This window comes from Drosophila rhopaloa, unplaced genomic scaffold (genome assembly GCF_018152115.1).
Source record: "Drosophila rhopaloa isolate 14029-0021.01 unplaced genomic scaffold, ASM1815211v1 contig_178, whole genome shotgun sequence".
Taxonomy (NCBI): Eukaryota; Metazoa; Arthropoda; class Insecta; order Diptera; family Drosophilidae; genus Drosophila; species Drosophila rhopaloa.
Window position 1 is genome coordinate 9392365 of NW_025335059.1, and position 21110 is coordinate 9413474.

General features: G+C 41.3%; 3 protein-coding genes across 4 annotated transcripts; 1 reads left to right on the forward strand and 2 right to left on the reverse strand.

The window, feature by feature from the left end:
• The first annotated feature begins 630 nt into the window (after positions 1 to 630).
• On the forward strand, positions 631 to 9070 carry LOC108037530. Of its 2 annotated transcripts, none has more exons than XM_017114106.2 (5): positions 631 to 990; positions 3419 to 3709; positions 4011 to 4371; positions 5879 to 6082; positions 7692 to 9070. In XM_017114106.2, exons 1-5 carry the CDS (start codon positions 985 to 987, stop codon positions 8489 to 8491), a joined length of 1662 nt encoding a protein of 553 aa, XP_016969595.1. In that variant the 5' UTR covers positions 631 to 984; the 3' UTR covers positions 8492 to 9070. The 2 variants fall into 2 exon arrangements, with proteins under 2 accessions (XP_016969595.1, XP_016969596.1); XM_017114107.2 differs by having other exon boundaries at positions 8815 to 9070.
• A 463-nt stretch (positions 9071 to 9533) lies between these two features.
• Positions 9534 to 13314, reverse strand: LOC108037529 (tyrosine-protein phosphatase non-receptor type 23). Its single transcript, XM_017114105.2, has 4 exons — positions 13061 to 13314; positions 10804 to 10988; positions 10313 to 10589; positions 9534 to 10253 (listed from the first exon to the last, which is right to left on the reverse strand). Exons 1-4 carry the CDS (start codon positions 13067 to 13069, stop codon positions 9621 to 9623), a joined length of 1104 nt encoding a protein of 367 aa, XP_016969594.1. The 5' UTR covers positions 13070 to 13314; the 3' UTR covers positions 9534 to 9620.
• Positions 13315 to 17605: 4291 nt separating this feature from the next.
• LOC108037524 (extensin-2) lies at positions 17606 to 18993 on the reverse strand. The gene is made up of 2 exons (XM_017114100.2): positions 18867 to 18993; positions 17606 to 18489 (listed from the first exon to the last, which is right to left on the reverse strand). The coding sequence occupies exons 1-2, from the start codon at positions 18876 to 18878 to the stop codon at positions 17794 to 17796; spliced, it is 708 nt and encodes a 235-aa protein (XP_016969589.2). The 5' UTR covers positions 18879 to 18993; the 3' UTR covers positions 17606 to 17793.
• Positions 18994 to 21110: the final 2117 nt, after the last annotated feature.

Consider the following 21110-nt stretch of genomic DNA (forward strand, 5'->3'; position numbering starts at 1 on the left):
TCTTCATAATTATTTTTAAAGAAATAATTGCCCACAGAAAGCAATTTATTTTAAATCTAACTAGATACTTTTTACTAAAAAGTAATACTTTTATAAAAACTTAAATTAATAATGAAGCCAAAAATTGTCCTTGCTTTACTTCTTTCGATGACGACTTTTCCATTAGCGAGCTCTTAGCGATCACTCCATTTCAAGTTCGTTGCCTCAGTCTTTCGATTGGGCCATGTCAGAAAACGAAGTCAACGGTGCTGTTTTTTCAGCAGTCGAACACGTTTAAGCCACCGCACTTAATGAGCCGCATTGCAGTTTTCGGATTGCCACATGATGGCTTTGCCTCTAATGCCGATGCCACTCGAAACGCATTGAACCCCAGACACTCGTTTATAGCCAAGAGGCTGCCACCCGCTCCCGCGTGTGTCATGAAAATGTCGGCAATGTTGCCGAAAAAATATATAAAATAAATTGTAGCGCAAAAAGAGCAGGAAAGAGAGGGCAACACTCTTAACCCCCCGACTAAGAGCGTGCCAAAAAGACCCCCAAAACCGCTCAAAATGCACTCGCGCCGGCGCTCTCCGGTGATTTCTTTAAATAAGCCGCCAAAGTGATTTTCGAGCACAGTTCGAGCGCAGACGTTGCCGAGATATAAGCCGCCGTTGAAAACCCCTGATCGGAAGACTCGAATCGGTGAAAGAAAGTAGAGAGTGAAATTTTGTGTGCGCTCCAAACCGCTGAGACGAATGCCGATGACAAAACAAACGTGAAGCGAAACGGTTCGAAATCGAAATCGAAAAAGTGCGGCGGCCAAGTGCCAATTGCAAGTGGCCAAGTGAAGAAAGTTGGTGTAAAAGGGAGACAGCGAAAAAATAATACAAATATAATCCAAGGACGTCATCGGTAAAAGTGAATTTTGATCTTGATTAGCCGACCAGCTAATCCAAGTCCCAACTTAAGCTAATCAAACAGCGAAAAACGCAGCCGCACGAAATGAAGGTAAGTCAAAGGATACCGCAGTGAAAGTTGATTCGAATACTGGACTAATTTGAGCATACATATCTTGGAAAAACCCCGTACACACCGCCCCCTTAATAACAATATCTCGTTTATGCAATTTCTTTGGCAAACAAGTTCAAGTGCAAGGCATTCTGCACCAAAACCCGTTTTATGTTGGCCACACATCGCTGACTTTATTAGCTAAGCCCCAGCTGCGTGATGTCTATCGCGCACTCTCGCATAAGTAACATGAAGAGATGCTTTCGTTACGCAACCCGTGGTTAACCCAAAAATCCCAATCGATGCCTCACTGCACTCGAAAAGAGATGGACTCGGAACCTTATGTCATGTCTCGCAAGAAGCGCTGACCATTTGACCGAGTGTGAAGGTAAATGTCGTGCATAATTATTATGTCAGACATGCGGGCTTCTACCCGTCAGCAGGTTGCTTTCGAAAATCGTTAAGAAATTTGAATACGGCCCAGGTGAAGCTATGTCAAACGAAAGACGACAAAGCAGGTGAGGCGAGGCACACGCAGACACAATAAACGAGTCCGCAAACTGAACCTACCGCAATTATCTTTTCAGTCAAAGTTGAGGTAGCTTGTAATATATATTAAAATAACACAGTGCAGGCATTCTGCTTATTCACAATTAAGCAATAATATCAAATATGCTAATTGATTGTGAACACGGAAAAAGAGAGCGAGAGTGTAAGAGCTACCAAGCCGGCAAATACAACACTTTCACTCTCAGACCAGACAAAATATTGGCCGCAACAATGACCAAACAAAAAAAAGAAAACAACAAACAGTGTCGACCAACTAAAAAAGCAATCAAAGAGTTGAGGGGAGGATGGGAAAATTGGCATTGGCAAATATTGGCCAATAGTTCAATATGCCAACGAATTCAAGCGAATTTCGCACTCAAATTGCATTCAGTTAATAACTCAGGCGAACTATAAATAATAATTGTTTTCAACACAGCCACATCGGCAATTAACTTTCAATTATTTTATTACTTCTGCCACTGATTTATATTTGCTTATGCAATCCCAAAACGAAGAACAATATTAATATTGATTAATTAGTGCATTTGTATGCAGATTGCAATGGGCCAATTGTTTGGGCCAGGGCTAAGGCAATTTATGTATTGTATAAGAAATCCCAACATATTTGGCCAGTCATAATTGAGGTTGCGCCATCGCGAGGAGAAAGGCTGCCAATTTAATTAATATTTTTCGAGGCGGTTCCACTTTAACCCAAATAAAAAACTAATTTAAAACGCATTTGTCAAAAATATCAATAACGCCAAATATATATTTCCTAACCGATTTACCGACCCAAATTCGGTTAAATTTCACATTATTTCGGAGTAAGTTGCAAAACCAATTTCTGAAAAACAAGTCAATGGTAATATCAACAAATGTTTCCTCTTATTTCTTCAAAATATACGTCAATTTAAAGTGTTCGTTGTTATTTAATGAAAGGAAACGGTTGCAACTCACGAACATGTTATACGTTAAACACAATTTTGGGGAGTTTTAAAGATACAATAAAGATTTGTAGTTAGTAGGCTCAAGAAAATAAGTTGTGTTAAAGAAAGTAAAAAATTTACTATTAAAAAAATATTTTTTTAATTTGATTTTCTTGACACCTGTGCATAATTTTTATCATGATTTTAAGTCAAGCATTAATTTGTTTTTACTGGTCAGAATCAGAATAATTTTTAATTTTGGTATTTCTCTGCAAGGGAACAAATCTTTAACAAAGTCTGATAATTCTGAAAAGTCTGAAAATATTTTTTTAAATATTATTTTTGACTATAGTCTCTTTAATAAATTTTTACACGAATTTCAATTAAGTCATAATAATTCCACCAATCCAAAACGCTTCCTTAAAGCATTAGCCTAAATACCAATTACCATATTGGCGGCTTGATGGTGCATGAAACGGTTATGAACGCCGCAAGTCTTAGCCTCCCGCTTGACCAAATTGGTTATGACCATAACCCCCCAGCCACCCCCTCCAATTAGACTAAGTTCGCTCAACTGTAAACCAAGTAATATAGGGGTCAGGACGGGGATTTTACATATGCAGAGCGAGGATTACGAACTACATTTGCATCGGCGGTAAGTGGCAGATTATGATTGCACATGGTGTGCGTGTGTGCGACAGTTGACAAATGAGTGCACAGATGTGGCAAGCAAACGAAACCACCAACAAAAAATGATGGTGGTGCAACCACCGCAGCGACACATTTTGACAATTGAATTTCCCTTGTTTTCTATGACCATTGTTGGAGCTGTCACGTAAAATTTGAACAGATTTTTAAACATATTGCGCAACTTACTGTCATTTTTTATAAATTAGTTCATATATTATTGTATATATTTTCAAGTGTTTGCCTATTGATATACTCTTAAATAGGTCTTCAGACTTAGTTTGCTGCTGGTGGCCGCTCTGCCCCTGATGTGCCACGCCCTCCCCGCCACCGATAAATCCCTCTCGCTGGAGGACACAGACCTGGACAATGAACCGGGCGAGAGTGTGAAGGAGTCGCAGGTCCAAAAGCGATCCGGCAGCTTCGACTACGTGGCGCACCTGAAGTCCGGCCTGCTGTCCGGAATTGGCCAAGCCTCCGCCTCAATCGCCTCCGGCAGTTCCGGCGGAAGCAGCGGGGGCGGGGACAGCTACAAGTCCCACGAGATTGTTGTCCATGTAAGTTGATATCCACATTTCCACGACCCGATTTTGCAGCTGGGATTTTCCAGATTTTCTCTGATCACCGCAAGTCGATAGCTAGCAAGATAATTGCAAAGATATTATTTTTAAAAATTGGTTTAATTGAAAATTCAATTCACTAATGAAATGTAGAGAGTGCATACAGGAAATTTAGACTCACATTATTTTTAACAAAATATATTAATCGATCTTGGTAAATCAAAACTAGTTCGTCTTAATGTCTCAGAAATTCGATCATAAAAGAATGCAAAATAGTTAATCTCACACTCATTTCCAGGGCAACTCGGTGGACTACGACCCGTGGTCGTTCAAGAAGTCCGTTCTGAACACCATATTCCAGGCGGTCAAGGCCATCACCGGCGGGGTCACCGCGCTCAAGGGTCAGCTGATCAAGGGCAGCGGATACGCGTTGAGTGCGGGCGGCAACTTGGTGGCCGCCGGCGGCGACAAGGTCACCGACGTGGGCAAATCGATCATCAACTCGGCGCACATCAACTCGCACACCTACGCCACTAGTCACTCCTCCTCCGGCGGCGGTGGTCTCTTCGCCAAACTGACCTCCTTGTCGGGCGCCTCCTCGGGCGGCAGCAGCGGCCACAAGACCGTCTCTGCACCTGGACCAGTCCTGCATCACGAGAGTAAGTATACTCAGGGAAAACATCAAGTACCTTAAATCAATCTATACTCAAAAATAAAAATTCGGATTTTCATGGCAAGTAGTTTACAAAATAATAAGGAAATATCATTATACCCTTGCAGAGGGTATTATAATTTCAGTCAAAAGTTTGCAACGCAGTGAAGGAGACATTTCCGACCCTATAAAGTATATATATTCTTGATCAGCATCACCAGGAGAGTCGATCTAGCCATGTCCGTCTGTTCGTCTGTCCGTCCGTCTGTCCGTCTGTCCGTCCGTCTGTCCGTCTGTCCGTCCGTTTCTACGCAAACTAGTCCCTCAGTTTTAAAGCTATCTGCTTGAAACTTTCCCAAAAGTTGTATTTCTATTGCAGGTAGTATATAAGTCGGAACGAGCCGGATCGGGCCACTATATCATATAGCTGCCATATAACTGAACGATCGGAAAAGCCATAACTTTGGTGTTTTTAAATTTAGGAAGTTGGGATTTTCTATGGGTTTTATTTTTGGCTAATCAATCCGACCTACCAAATTTCATAAGGATCGGCCGACTATATCTTATAGCTGCCATATAACTGAACGATTGGAAATGACATAACTTTGGTGTTTTTAAAGTTAGGAAGTTGGGACCTTTTATGAGTATTAAGAATACATCATATGAATAATTTTGGACAATATAATTTATAAAATATTCTGCAAGGGTATATCAACTTCGGCTCCGCCCGAAGTTAGCTTTCCTTTCTTGTTAAAATTAAAAACATTTTAACACAATATCTTAATAGTAGTATATCTTAACAGTAGTATTTTGGTTTCATCCATATTCATTCAAAAGTTAGGGAGTGATCGTAAATTGGTTCCAAATATTTATCAATTATGTAAATCATTATAACCCATTAACAAAACTATGTCAAGTTTAAACAGTGCAGTTTTTCGAAATTAAAATTCAACGATACATATCTAATTTACGTTTACCAAATCTAAATAAAACTTATCCATTTTCACTCATGCGTGTAAAGAAAAATAATAAAGCTGTTATTGACTTTAAATATTCTGGTTACTTTCCAAATATTTAAAACGCTATTTCTGTAAATACTCGTAAAAGCCAAACGTCGAATGAAATATTTTAAGGAATATAACTTTTTTTAGTTGGCAGCCAAAATCTTCTTATTTGATAAAATTGGAGTAGGTCGCTAATATGATTTTTTTATCCAATGTATCTGCAATTGCCTGTTGGGCCGTGAAATCAAAACATATTGTCTGTCGATTACGTAAGGCATTTGCTGAACTAGATGCATGACAATCAAGCCGCCTAATAACCAACACAGCCCCACCTGGCCAAAACGGAAGAGGCAACTTCCAGCTCCGATTTAGCCGCAGATCCAATGGCCAAATCAGAGCGTGGAGCGTACAATGAACCTGGCCGGCAACTTTCGTTTTCACCAGCAACCCGTTCCATCGCCGTCTGCGTTCCATTTTGGCTAAAATGTCTCCGCATTTGTCTCGTTGCAGCGATCACCACGTACGAGATACCCACCGGCCACGCCAGCTACGGTCCGCCGTCGAAGCCACCATCCTACAGCAGCGCCACCCACCAGTACCTCCCGCCGGTGGGCGGGGCCAGCTACAGCGGCGGGGCGCCCTTCAGCGTCAGCCACCCGGCGGCCTTCGAGTCGCCGCCCAGCAATTATCTGCCATCGGCCTATGGACAAGATGGTGCGTAGTTCTTTGGGGTCTGGTCCTGTGTAAATAATCTCTACTGTACATACTATCCTACAACTAACCAAGGTGATGGGCTCATAGGTCATTCGCCATTGATAAACTATTTATCTAAACGGCAATATGTAAATAGATATTTTGTAAATGTAAATACGTATACAAGGAAGCTACGGAAATCAAACAACATATAGAGATGATTTAAAAACCATAGATGGGTAAAAATCATCGCACCAATGTACATACATATAAGTTTGCAAAATTAAAAAACATGTTGGTCTTTTGAGATTTCTTTAGCACCTCTATTAGGGATATGTGAATAAGATATATACTCATACTTATTTTAAGCAATTTTAAAGCGTGTTCCAAGCAAAAATATGTCAAAGCCGATGGACATTGCAAATGTAAATATGTAAAAATTTCTATAAGAGTATCCTAAAGACTATGACAGGCGTTAGCTTGTCACATCAATTTGCAATCGCAAATCACTCAGTTTCATTTGCATACTCAAGTGCCCCGCCCCTCTGTCCCACCGCCCTTTTTGCGGCCCTCATCTCATTTCCGCACGTAGCAAACAACGAGAGGAAAGTGAAAGCAACACCATCAGTTGCTCATAATTCGTGAAGACGAAGCTAAAATCCCACAGAGGCATTGTAAACACTGTAAATATTAACACTACCAGTCGAAATCTCTCCTTCTTCAGTCATACCCTCCATTAACGTTTGGGTAGGCACCTGGAACTTGTTCCAATGACACATTTCCTATAGGCTAAGTTTATTCGATTTTTTAACACATTGCGCAAGCGAACATTAATCGATTCATTGTACATAAAAACATTTAAGCATTTTTTAATAAATTATCACGTCATCCATGTGTCCGTTAACAACCAATAGCTTAAACGAATTGTACAGATATTAATGGAGCCATTTGCAGTGGCCACATGTCGCATACTTAATAAAAGTCCGCATACTTATTTAGTCAATGGCCCATTAATGAGTCTAGCGAAAACCTTCAATGAAATGCGGTCGGTCGACTCTTCTCATTCAGCTAACCAAAACTAAAACCGGAATTCATCTGTGATCATCATGAAAATCATCCTGAAAGCAGCCCAAGAATGTACAAAATGTGTAAAGTAAACCAATCATTTTGTTCAAAATAAACTAAAGTCATCTAACAACACAAACCCACTTTACAGAGAAAAATGTATTTCTTTATAAACCAAGTTACCTTTAAACCCGTTTTGAGTCCTTCTTTAATATTGCTATACAAAATATGTATTATTTTAAAATTATAAAATTTCCACATTTATAAAAATTATTTTAAAATATTGTTTAGAATTTTTATTCAAGGTATTAATCAGAAATCTCTAAATTTTAACTAACCAACATTCAAAAATATAAATACTTTTTCTCTGTGCACCTACAAACGCTTACATCAACAGACCAAACCAAGTGTAAATACCCAAACATACCCAAAACGCAAATATTTAAATTGGTAAATCTAATGAAATCTCACTCATTGCATACACATCTCGACAACAACAACAACACCACCACAACAAACCACCACATACACCCACCCACTCAAAACAACAACCGCAAAACGGCAGCGACCAGTGCAAATAGCAATGACTTTAACATCTATGGACGACACACCAAACTGTCGGATGAAGAGGCACGAAAGGCGGCTCTACAGCTCCAGGAGATCCTCAGCTTATTGCCCAACGGGAAGACGGAGTATACGGCCTCCAAAACTGTGGCTTTGGATACAAACTTACCAACTGGAACGGGTTTAGAGCAGGCAGAGGTGTACAATAGTTACGGAATACCGTTGCCCAATAACCTGGGCACTTTGGAATCACTTTCGCACACGGAATCCATTACTGCTGCCTATAATCCCGCCTCTAAAAATCCAGCAGATGTTTATCACCAAATGGTGAAGAGACCATCTCCATCCGCTGAGGAACTCTACATTCAGAAGCACCCAAATGAGGGCTACGACTATCCACCACCCGCTCCAGCTGCACCACCAGCACCACCGCCGCCAGCTTCAAGTGATTACAGGGTGGAGAATTACCATGCCAGCAAGAGTAATGCCCTCAAGGATCTAACGCCCATTATCGCCGCCCTGGAGGTGGCCAAACGGAAGGGTAATAGCCACGGAAGTGGACCCGTCTACTCCATTGAAAAGCAGGTGCACAAGCAGTCGCCGCACTTCCAGTACTTGCCCCCAGTGGTGCAGAAGTCCAAGTACGTGTACAGTGCACCACCACCGTACCACCCAGGACACAGTGGTGGCTACAAGGTGCGCCGCCATGTGGCGGGAGGAAAGCACCCGAAACGCGTCTTTCGGCCGCAGGACTACGAGATACAGGATCCTCTGATGTTCAACCGCCTGCTGGAGGTGTAATGGAGGATCAGGATCGCCTGTAGTCCTTAGCTTATAGTCCTCTAAGTCATGTCCAGCATTTACCTATAACTTATTTATGTTCTCGTTATCGCAATCATTTATCGTAATTAAATATTTATTGAGCTTCCCAGAGATGGCTGGCAATAAAGCGAGTCATAGATTTGCATCCGAAAAACCCAAGCACAGCATGCCACAAAATGAATCCCAGCACCACCACCACCCTTATCAGGCACTTTCTCTTCTCGCACACCCACTTTCCTGCGCTGTTGCACTACCTAAACAGAATCGGGAACCCTTCTCACCTCTCACCGATCTCTTTGCAGTCTACCATCAGTAGAGGACGATGAGGAAGCTGTGGACCACGCCCATTTCGTTTACAGCACTGTCCATCTTCACGTATCCTAGAGTTAGTCAAACCGTTCCTGCCTATTCCGAATCTATCCGCTGTCACTCCCCCTCATTCTATATACATTTCCGATCCGAAGAACCCCCGAGGGCCTCACAAGAACTGCAGTTTGCATTGATTGAACTTTTCCATCCTAAGTTTAAGTATTTAAATTAAATAAATCATTGAATACACTCTGCGAATTTTCTGGGACTTTGTTAAAGGGAGCGTTAATGCCTAAAAGTATGTTGTACCAAAGAAAAATTTAATGTAACGTTGATGTAGATGATAAAGAGTAAAAATACACTTACAAGCTAAAACAATTTGTATGTTTTGAGAAGTGACCAATAATTTTTTTTAGTAAAAAAACCAAATTCTAAGGAAGCTTAAAATAGCAAGAAAGCTTTTAAAGTTAAAACAGATTGTCTACCATAATCTCTTTTTTCCTTTTTTAACTCTTTAAGTAATAGGAGGAAGCCTGAAAGTAGGCTACACCTTTTTTATGGGACCATAGTTCAAAATCAAAACATTTTTTTGTCAATTACTGTTAGTACATTTACTAAATATATATCCATATTATTGTTAGATACTTTCAAAAACTAATTTAGTGTATTAATAGGGAATTTTTATTATCGCCTAAAAAATCTCAGGGACAGGGCACACCAGTGCGATTAGGACCTAGAAGCAAGGAATCTCTGGGTTATTCAGGAGGATGGGGACTGCAACCACCTCTCATCTCGCAGCTCAGTAGTAGCCGAAGGTGATGTCGTGCAGCGGCTGGGCATTTCCCTGTGGCAGGGCGTAGTCCCTGGCTAACTGGTCCAGCAATCCTGAGCCACCTCCTCCGCCGCTGCGGGACTGTGGTTGCGGCTGTGGCTGGTAGCTCGGCTGCTGCTGCTGCACAGGTCGAGCGATGGGCCCCTGGGATTGGCCGAAGCCCACCGGTTCCAGGAGTGGACGTCCTCCGGAGGCGGGAGCCAGGAATCCCTGAGCACGGGCGCTACTCGGAGCTGGGGATGCGGGGGGCAGGGCGTAAACGGGCCGGGAAATCCGCACGTTCGAAGGTCCATCTCCGAAACTCTGCGATTGCGAATAATCCGGTTCGGGGCGAGCGGGACGCTGCAGTGGCGAGTATAGCACATCGGTGGTGCGCTGGGCACCGGGAATTTGGATTCGTGGCGGTGCCGGACCCACCGACGGTTGGTGGTGCTGCTGTGGCAGATGCTGTGGCTGCGGCAGAGGTTGTGGCTGTGGCTGCGGCTGTGGTGCATACTGAACCCGACGTTGCGGCTCCTCCTCCTCCTCATATTGCACGTACTGCGGCTGTGGTTGGGGTTGCGGGCGGGGCTGTGGGCGTGGCTGGGGACGCTGAACGCGCTATAAAAAGTATAGTTTTATCAAATCAATTATTTCAGTAGGTGTATCACCTAACTTACATAGGGCTTCTGAGGACGCTGTGGTACCGGCTCATCCGCGTAGTCTGGTTCCTCCTTGGCCGTTTCGTCTACCAATGTGGGTGGAGCCACTGTGATGCCTTCTCCGGAGGGCTGGAAGCCGTACTTATTGGCACCGTACTCTACCACTCGAACCTTGCCGGTTTCATCCACATATCCGTATTTTCCCTTGACTTCGCCGGTGGCTAACTTTGTCTCGATTTTGAAGGAGCCATCGGCGCCTTCATATCCATACGTGTAGGAGCCGTCTTCATTGTGCCTGATGAGAAAGAATTTTTCATTTGATTAATAACTTTTTAAAATACTTATTAAATATAAATAATAATAAGGTTTTTTTAGGTATAATTGTCTTATGAATTACATGATATAAAACACCTTAAGTACTCAACATCATTAAATATATATAATACAAATTTAATCAAATTTAAATTAAATTTGTAACATTTAACTGTTAAATCCTACATGGTACTGACTTGTTAATCTGCTTAAGGATGGCCACTGGATCAGCTCGTGGCGTTTCGGCCCGTGCGGGAGCTGAATTGGCTCGCAGGCGGAGTGGAGCCGTCCGTGGTGTGTTCTCCTGGTAATCCTGATAGTCCTGCGACCTCACCATACCCACTCCCAATATCAGGGAGCCGACTAAGAGCACGCGTTGCAGCTGTAAGACACATCAATCATTTTAAAGTCAATTACATTTGTGGTGATAGGATATAAACTCGATTTGCTCTGTCTAGTGAAATGGCAACCGGTTCGCTAATTGCACCCTGTCTGCCAGAAAGGTTGGATTTCCACCTCGCCTTTGGCCACCGGAACACCTTGACAGTGCATCGGTGTCTGAGCGGTACCAAGAATGCCAGACGACAACGATGTTTACAAAAGTCTTAAGTCAGGCTGCCTTTCACTTTTCCGCCGGCCAATGACACCCTCAATGCCAAGCAGGAACCGATACCCCGGATTCAGTTGCAGACACTCAACAAAAAAGTAGGCAAAGTAACTACTATTAAAAGCCATGGACTAAAACATACTAAAATTGAAAATGATTGTTCCAGAATCGAATTAGAAAACCATAAAAAATTAACGTCATTATCATTTTTGCCAAAAAGTGAAAGAACTTAACTAAATTGTTTAGCCACTTTCTGTTTTGTTGCGTTAATGACCCTGTTTACTTAAGATTAGACTAATAAAATAAGAGTTAAATCTTATCTAATCAATTAAAAATCATTTGAAACAGTATTCCGAACTTTAAAATATTTAAAGGTATTTTTTTCTGAGTAGAGCATCCGCAGTGAAGTTGCATAAAGGCCGTGCCCAGCTGAAAACCCAATCCCAGTGTCACGCGATATGGCAGCTCAGCTGGATGGGTCTGGATGGGATTAATTGAGTGCCCACCACTGGGCATGGAAAATGCAACCGGGAAGGAAGATGCCTGCGAAGATGCAGGGGAATGCCAATTATCGTTGGCCAGCCCCATGACTCCCACACAGCGCACACATCGCAGCTGCAATTGGGTAATCCGGCAGCTAATTCGGGGAGAGAAAAAACCAAAAGAGGCAGGCGCACAAATTATGTATGGGAAGCTGGGAAAAAGTTCCCACACTTGCCGAAATGTGTTGCAAGTATGTGACTGCGGCAACGTTAAGATGCATTCGCGGCATGCAAATGCCAAAGAAATTTGCGGAAAATTACTGAATCACAGGGAAACCAAATGTGGCTTTTATAACCTAGCCTGTGACTTTCTATATTTTTATGATAAGCAATAATAATCACAATACTTTACATTTTATTTTATTTCTTTTTTACATTCTATTATGTTGCCCGAATCAAAACTATAAAAGCATTTATAAGTGTCCATTACTTTTACTTGCCATCTCTAGACTTACTAAATTTTCAATTTAAAATTGGCTTTAAACAAGACCAGATGGAAGTATCATCCCCGCCTGTCGACAGTTTTGGGCCAGAGCCAATAAGCATCGATGCCAAGAATCGAGCTCTGGTTTATTTGGCTAACTCCTTTGTGGCATTTTGGACTTTGGTTTTTTTGCACATTCGAAGCATTCCGCATGCCGAAACCTTTCACTATCTAGGCTGCATGTGCCGCAGCCTTGGTGCGGCGGACAGGTGGACGGACAGGTAGTTAGATACAGGTACAGATATAGATACAGATACATCCAGGCCACGACATGCTCGGGGGACTCAGTGCACCGAAACCAGCCAAAAACTGACCAAAAAGCTGACTGCCGCGTGTGAACTGAGCCAAAGTTTGCCTTTGATATTTTCACGCTGGACTGGAGGGGGAAACTATGCGGCTGAAGCGAGCTTGTTAGTGTGGAACTTGTGCTGATTGAAGTTCCTGCAACTTTTTTCTCAAGAAGCTGCGTCGTTCATAAATTATGTCAAAATCCAGTTACCAAATTGGGTGCCAAGTGGAGTGGATGGTGGACTGGATCGCGTACAAAGAGCTGGAAAATGTCGCTTGTAGCCAAGCTGAACAATTGCGATTGGGGCTGGGAGCAAATTAACGGTTCGCTCGATTTGCATAGCAAATTATGCCATATTTGCACAACAGTCGCCGCAACGCGATGACGTAAGTTTACAGATCAGTACCTCCCCTCCATAAATCTAGGGATCTTGAGCTATACACCCCTTAGCATTTGTAGCCACGCATTCAGGCTCGCGAACGACCTTTGGTATTTACCACCCACCGACACATATATACGCCCACTCACATACCACTTTCATGTTGAATTGTATCCGCTGATTGGCTTTTGTGGGGCCAGCTATTTCGAATCGATTAAACCCTGAATGCAATCGCAAAAGGCCTTCGCTGGCAACACCCAGCTGAATATCGAGTGTCGAAGACAACAAAGCACTTTCAATTTCGATTCCAAATCCAATTCCCCTAATGAACCGGGTGACTATCTCAGCAAATCGGCCAAATCTTCGGACCGACTTCGGGGGAGATCGCGTGGAGTATTAACTTGGGACCGACGGCAACTGAGCCGCCCAGGTTGTTGTATTTCGCTTTATATACCGATCGCGGAAAACCTTTTTACCTCTCCCATAACGGACCAAAGTCCCCAAACCCCAGACCCCGCAGCACCATGGCACTATAGCACCACTGAACCGCACCAACGGCCACAGCACCACAAAACTTCACCAACGAAAGGACGGAGAGCGCTCGTTTCTCTGGAGAAAAAGATATAGAGATATACGAGAGATATAGAGAGAGGCTGCAGAGCTTGACCGAACTTGAGAAAGAGACTTCCATGAGAGTTCTCTCTGTGCTTTGGCGAGCTTTTCTTTGCCAGCACCACAGGAATGGCCAAGAATGGCTAATACAAGAAGAAAATAAAATTACATCGATTAGATTTTTTGAAAATGTAAATAGCCGATTATACATATTTATTAAATTATGGGAAAACACTGTAAGAAATAAATATATCAGTAAGAAGAAATTATAAAATTATTAAATGGAGTATGTGTTATTATCTTAATCAAAGTTTATTTTATTGATGTAAGCCAGCTTCATCGCCTTTAAAAACCACTTTCAATTAAATAATGTAAGAGAAATTTGCTTAAAGGTTTCTGTAACATATAAAACAGAAATAATTGTTTCCGTTTAAAGAATACTCAAAATATTCCGTTTCGGTTGCCTCAGCAATTTTAAATTTTTCCTCTGACCCACAGTAATATAAAAATTGAATTACCCACTTGTTAACAATAAATTCCAGGCAACAATTTAATAAATTTAACAAATTACTTTCGAAATCAGGGCGGAACTCTTACTCTAACCCCGACCTTCCATGCGCTATGGCAACTAGCCCCATTGGGATGTGGCCATCCATGGACAATTAATCAAAACTGTGAGGCCCATAAATTGTGAAAAATGAGGCAAAGTCGTCAGGCCGTGTGGCAGTAAGCACCAATCCTCAAAAGTTGACCATTTTAGACGAAATTAAGTTCATATTGATTTCTGTGATTGTATGCGTCTTTTAAATCAACAAGTTTGGTTGAATTAAAAATGTCTTGTATTTTTTATAAAGGTACAGAAACTTCTCTAAAACTTAACTGATCCAAGAGCAAAATTGGCAACATTACCTAAAATATATGGACCATACTTATCTTTTTGAGTCAGGCCAAAAAAATCTCTAAATACTTATAACAAAGCTAGCAGTCAACGATCTAAGGAATTTACTGACATATTTTTTCTTTTATTCAACAGTGCGTATACTTGATGTCAAGGAATGTTATTTCATGACGGAATCAGAACCAGGCAACGTGTCAGCTTTCAGTGTGTGAACTTAGCTACACGCCTTCGCTTGCGTTTTCTGCAGCCACTCGACATGGCCTTGCCGTAGTCATTCCGTTGGAATTAATGACACACCACAAGTAGCACTCCGTTATTGCTGAACAGCTACATGGACAAAGCAGAAATGCAACCCGCAGCGGGATGGTGATAGTTCAACCAAAACTGGTTAGCCACTGCACCACATACCAGACCAGGAAACCGTCAACAATTGTCTACCCCTCGAGTCCCCCTTCTGTATTTATATGTACCTCCTTTAAGTGCCGCCCATGACGCAGGGCAGTTTCCAGTCTTCAAGTGCGTGCGGTTGTTATTTAGCTTGTCGGTTTTTTTTCTGAATATATCACATTAAAGACTAGTTTCTGTCCGGCTTTTGTTCGTGGGAAGCGGGGCTGGGGCCAAATGGGCGTGCACCTGAACTTGTGCGCATGCGTAGACGCACTGGCACGATCAAGGTCGAAAGAGTTCGCCAAAAAAATACCACACGAATTTAAAATACTCTTTGAGTGTAATTACCAAAGAGAAAGTAAATTAGTTATACATTTTTATTTTCATTAGTATTATTGGCATTGCAAATTGTCGCTCGGTTCTTGATGTTTTATTCAAATGTCGTCATTGATAAATTATTATTATTTCAGTTATTTTAAGTAGTATATTTTCAGACTCCTCAAACTTTCCAAGCTTTCATGTTTCAAGGGTTTATTTTGCCTAGTTGAATACCTTCTTTTCATGATTTTTATGTCACCCATACTTATTTTTACAAGATATCAATGGAGCATTGAAGCTTTTCCAAAAGAATTCAACTCAATGAGGTTAAAGTAAAAAAAGAATCGGAGTATTGAGGACTGCAGGAGTCGACTTATGACACTCGCCTTTCCGCCAACGCACTTTCGAATGGCAACCATTACAAGCCCCTACTTACGACGGTGTGCCTCCATGGCTGCTGCAGAAAATGTAGTAAATGCAGCAGCTGTTCACAAGCGAGCCATAACAAAGCAGACAATTTTTCAGGAAATTCTTGAGTCATGCCAACGCCCCAGCAGCAGCAGACCAGTTTCGCAGTTTTGCACTGCAAAATTATATAAATACTGAAAAAATAAAAATAATTCCAAACTTGTAATGTGTGTCTGTGCATTGCTTTTTAAGAGGTGCAGTCTGGACTTGATTCTTCGTTGGTGCTACCAGCAAAACGTTTTACATTTTTGACTTGGCCAACTTGCACAGTGGTAGATAAGTTTGACCGGGAAATGGCTATATTTATTTTAAAATGAAGTGCAGTTTTTGAAAAAACAAAATCAAATTCAACAAGAAAGGAAAGCTAACTTCGGGCGGAGCCGAAGTTGATATACCCTTCCAGAATACTCTGTAAATTATATTCTCCAAAATTATTCATATGATGCATTCTTAATACTCATAAAAAATCCCAACTTCCTAACTTTAAAAACACCAAGTTATAGCATTTCAATCGTTCAGTTATATGGCGCTATAAGATATAGTCGGCCATTATGAACTTTGGTAGGTCGGATTGATAGCCAAAAATAAAGCCCATAGAAATCCCAACTTCCTAACTTAACAACACCAAAGTTATGGCATTTCAGTCAATCAGTTATATGGCGGTATAGGATTAGTCGGCCGATCCTTATGAATTTGGTGGTCGATGGATTGGCCACATATAAAACCGATGAAATCCCAACTTCCTAACTTTACAAACACCAAAGTTTGATTTTCGATCAATCAGTTATTGGCAGTAGGATATGTCGCCCGGCCGTTCCGACATAATACTGCGTGCAAAGGAAAGAGGCTGTGTGAAGTTTCAACTCGATAGCTTTAAAACTGAGAGACTAGTTTGCGTAGAAACAGCAGACGGACAGACGGACAGACGGACGACAGACGGACGACGGACATGGCTTATCAACTCGGGGTGATCCTGATCAAGATATATATACTTTATAGGGTCGGAAATGTCTCCTTCTGCTTTTTTATTTAGTATCATAAGAGACCATTTCATTTAATTTATTTCATAAATCCTTTAATCCATATTTATCTCTTAAAACATATTACACTGTTGCCATGCATTGTTAAGAAACTGTTGATCATCAATTTTAATTAAATCAAAAAACCTTTAATAAATTTAATCGAAATTCAATAAAATTACATAATTAAAACCTCATTATAGCTAACGATGAGATAAGTACCTCAGTGATTTAACCTCTCCGCCTGACGATTGTTCCGAGGGTGACTTCCAATTATCCAACAGGCCTAAACCACTGCTGCCTAGTACTCGTATACCCCACACCCAAAAGACAAAGGCAGTGGTTTCAGCACCCAGCAAACGGCCCAAGCCAAATGGCCAACTGGTCGTTGGTGGCAGTGCATTTGAAAGTGGTTTGGGGCCAGCACATTGCATAAGTGCACCAAATTCCAGTCAACAGCAAATCCACTTTGGTTTTCTAGCTGAATCGGCCACAGTGTTTTTTTTTTTGGTTTTGCTCGATCATTCTGTGTTGACGTAATGGACTAACGATTATTGGCCACTTGCTGGGCTCTTTGGCTTTATTCCATTCGGCTTGATTTTGCTTCAATTTCAGCTGCGGGGCGGCTTAATTGAAGCGGAACCTGGTAGTTGGCCAAATTGAATGCCAAAGCAGATATTTGAAATACTTCTGGGCACTGAGAATAATTATGGAGCAAGCTGATCAATAAAATAATAATTAAAACCAAATTATCTAATCATTACCTAAAGATGTAAAGTATTTGAAACCTAATAAAGGCTTTGTCAATCAAACTAGATATTGAAATGTTAATTTAAAACTATGAATAGTCTTTTGGCACAGCCACCAAGCTGTAATATGTAATATGATACAATTCTTTAATTTTCTGCTTTATATTTTTTCAATCTTTGATTTGAAACCCGGTTTTAAAATCCTTTTGATTTAAGAACACTATTATTTTCTCTGTAAACGCTTCAGGTCTCGAAACTCGATTTATTACACACATACAAGAACATTTATAAACAGTGTACATTAATAGATATATGTGGGTTGTGCGGAGTGACTGATTTTTTTGGCAGTAACAAGTTGACATTGTCCTCGGACACTTCAGTCGCTGACTCTCTGGCCCAACTCAAAGGTGATCCCCCCCAATCCAATAGACCTTCCTACTTCCGGCCCGTATAGTCGATGCTATAGGATCCCGTGTAGAGGTTTAAGTTCCGGAGGGACGGATGGTGTTGCTCGGGTAATCCCCTATACGGTTGCTGCTGCTGGGGATTGTAGTAGTTCTGGGCAGGGGGTTGGTAGTACCGGGGCTGCGGGGCTGGGGGATTGTAGTACTGGGGCGTGGGGTTATAATAGGGTCGCTGAGGGGCGGGCTGCTGCGGGGGCGGGGCATACGCCTGCTGCTGGCCACGCCCAAAGTCGTTCAAACTGAATTTGCTGGCAGGTGACAGCGGGCGGTTGAACTTCTGATCCTTGTAGTAAACCGCAGGGTCCTCGCGATATTGACCATCATCCAGCTCATTGGGACCCAGGGGATAGGGATTGCTGTTGGTCAGCGTTGGAGGTGGCACATTGATGTGGCTGCCAGCGGGCTCAAAGCCACGCTTACTGGCTCCATATTCGATCTCCCGCACCTTGCCCTGGTCATCCACATAGCCGTACTTTCCATAGACCTCGCCATTGGAATACTTTGTCTCGATCTTGAAGCTCTTATCCGCTGCTTCGTACCCGTACGTATAGGATCCATCGTCGTTGTGCTTGTCGATCTGCTTGAGGATCGGCACTGGAGTGGTATAGTCCTGATGTTGCGCATACGCAGCGTGGGCCGCCAGAAGTAAAAACACCACATTCAATTGCTGCAAAATAAAAACAAAGAGCTTAGCAAAAACTCAGATAATTTGGCTATCTTATTCATTATTTCAGTCAAACACCCAGCTGTAAATGCTGCAATTACAAATGAACTTTACTTTGTTTTTATGGTTTCACTTTCAGGTAAATACCTTAATTAGTTGCCCTGATTATCACTGCACAAACATTCACTCAAGGACATGGCTGACTAATAAACCAGCAATTAAGTTACTTTTTTATCATAGACACTGATCGGATCGACCCACAGCAAACCGGTTAGCTAAATTGCATTCTAAAAATTCACTGCGCAAATACTCAAAACCATATTGATATTAAAATCGAGTTTTTGGGAAGCCACTCTTTCAACGACCTTGCTGCATCTTACCAATTTCATCATTCTGCCAACTCTAAGACGAACAATCAATGTCGAACCGTTTTCACCAATCTCTGAATAAGTAATGCACTGCCGAAATGGAAAATGCGCTCTGCACTTGCACTCGAGACTCTGCGAATCGAAACGACAAACTCAAAAGAAAATCAGGGCGTGCAACGCTTTTTATACCACAGGCAACATTTCGCAAAAAGCGGGTCAAGAGGGGGGAAACCATGGCAGAAAATAAAGCTTCGCGCTGAAGTCGAGCCGAAGTCTCTGGATCTGGCGATCAGCTGCGATCAGAAACCGAAAACGTAAGCCCGAGACCCGAACTCCCGATCCGAGAACCGATTCCATTCGATCCGATTCGACTTGGCTTGGAATGCAGCATAGAAATCGAAAGCGGTCGGCAGCCAGCTGGGCGTGAGTACATGAACGATATACCCACTCACTCACTACAGGTAATAACGTGGACCGACGAGAAGCTATTTTCAATCAGGTTGTTAAAGTCGTCTACTCGAATTCTTGGCCAGCAATTTATGCTTCCAGACCGCACCACTCACGCATACGCAATGAGATCAGAGAATGGAGCAGTGATGAGAACCAGGTACTTTTTCTCGATATGACTTAAACAAATGTACCTTGATGTATCCATATGAATACAGATTTTCTCAGACATCTAAAATATTTACAATAAATTCGATTTTTGTATTTATTATATTGTACACAATTACCAATGTTGAGAAAATGTTGGAGATTTAAATTTTTATAAATTTTGACAAAAACCATGTACTAAAATATACCCTTTGTCCATTAACAAAATCTTGTTTTTTGTTATCCTTAAGGTATTTTGATTGTCCCTATCTACTTTCCTTTTCTCGTTATGAATAATGCAAAAAAGTACCTTTGCCATCACAGAAAACCACAATCCAGAACAGAATAAAATGTTAATATTGAAAGGTGCGGAAGTGCTGCACTTGTTAGGCATTCCAATTATGCAAGACAATTCCCCCCCAACTGCTAATCGATTGCACTTACCTGACCAGACACCTTGCTCCCAGCTAAATATAATAACCAGTAACAATCTGCAACCACAACAAGTAATTTGAAAGCGGACATGACCATTTTTCCTTCGCTGTCAAAATTCACACTTGGCGTAAGGAAAAGAAAGATATACGAAAACTAAAATGCTGGCATACTGACCTAGTCAATACTTTGGCTAAGAAAACTGGTTGCTGTTATTGCGTCAAATAAATGATAAAAATAGACGATGCTTTTTTTTGCCAGTTTTCTTTTAATTTTGTATAAGCTAATAAGTAGCTACTTTGTGGAGAGAAACACAGATAAGAAACTTGATATTTAAATGTATACATCCATTTAAATGCGTCACATTTTTATTCCAAAAAAAATTCAAAACAATTATAATCTGTTTATAAAAATACTCTGTTTATATCAAAATAGCAATAAAGTACGGATAATATAATTAAAACTCTCAGGATCATTAACACACTACCCAAACCACAATTTATAAAGCTTCAATTGTCCACCTACATTAGATTATTTAATTTATTCCAACGCTTTTGGGGTTTTTTGCTATGTGACGTTTAATCACATATTTGTACACAGACAAAAAATATTATTTATAAATAAATACACTTAATTCAATATCAAAAAATAAAATACCATTTACTTTAATTAAAATTTTTTATTTTTGTTCTAAAATTATTTTCTTTGTTGATAAATACCCAGTATACAGTAGCTCTATCAAATAGTCACAAAACCACAAGTTTGTTGACCCAAGAACCACAGACCTTGGTCATGGTTGCATGCAGATAAATACATTCGCAGGGCTTCTTTTCTTCACTTAGTACTTGAGTATGCATCTATGTAAAGGTAATTTGCAGAAGTGCTGTCCATGATTTATCCAAATACAGAGTCTCAAAGGTTTGCATTCGTCACAGTGAGCTCACATGTTTTAATGGTCTGGTAGAACCAGTTCAGCTCTAGCGAAAGTGAGATAATCGCTGTCTAGAATATATAGATAAGTATATATGTATATAAAGGTTATAAAGTTATATGACACTTCTGCTTTTTACAACTGGAAGTGGAGTCGGCGGCGAGGCAAAGGCTAAGTAATAATGTCAAGTTTAAAGCATTTTTGGATTAGGGTATCGTATCAGATGACTCGAAAGATTTAGGCACCCTGTACGACCACAACAAGTCTAATGCTGACAAACTCGTTTACTTACTAATTGT

Bases quoted from the DNA above. Each gene is read 5' to 3' on its own strand.
- LOC108037530 (XM_017114106.2), top strand. The intron at 3,710-4,010 runs GTAAGTTGATAT...ACTCATTTCCAG, and splicing joins CCCACGAGATTGTTGTCCAT to GGCAACTCGGTGGACTACGA. The intron at 6,083-7,691 runs GTGCGTAGTTCT...GCAAAACGGCAG, and splicing joins ATCGGCCTATGGACAAGATG to CGACCAGTGCAAATAGCAAT.
- LOC108037529 (XM_017114105.2), bottom strand. The intron at 10,590-10,803 runs GTCAGTACCATG...CTTTCTCATCAG, and splicing joins ATCCTTAAGCAGATTAACAA to GCACAATGAAGACGGCTCCT. The intron at 10,254-10,312 runs GTAAGTTAGGTG...TACTTTTTATAG, and splicing joins AGCGTCCTCAGAAGCCCTAT to CGCGTTCAGCGTCCCCAGCC.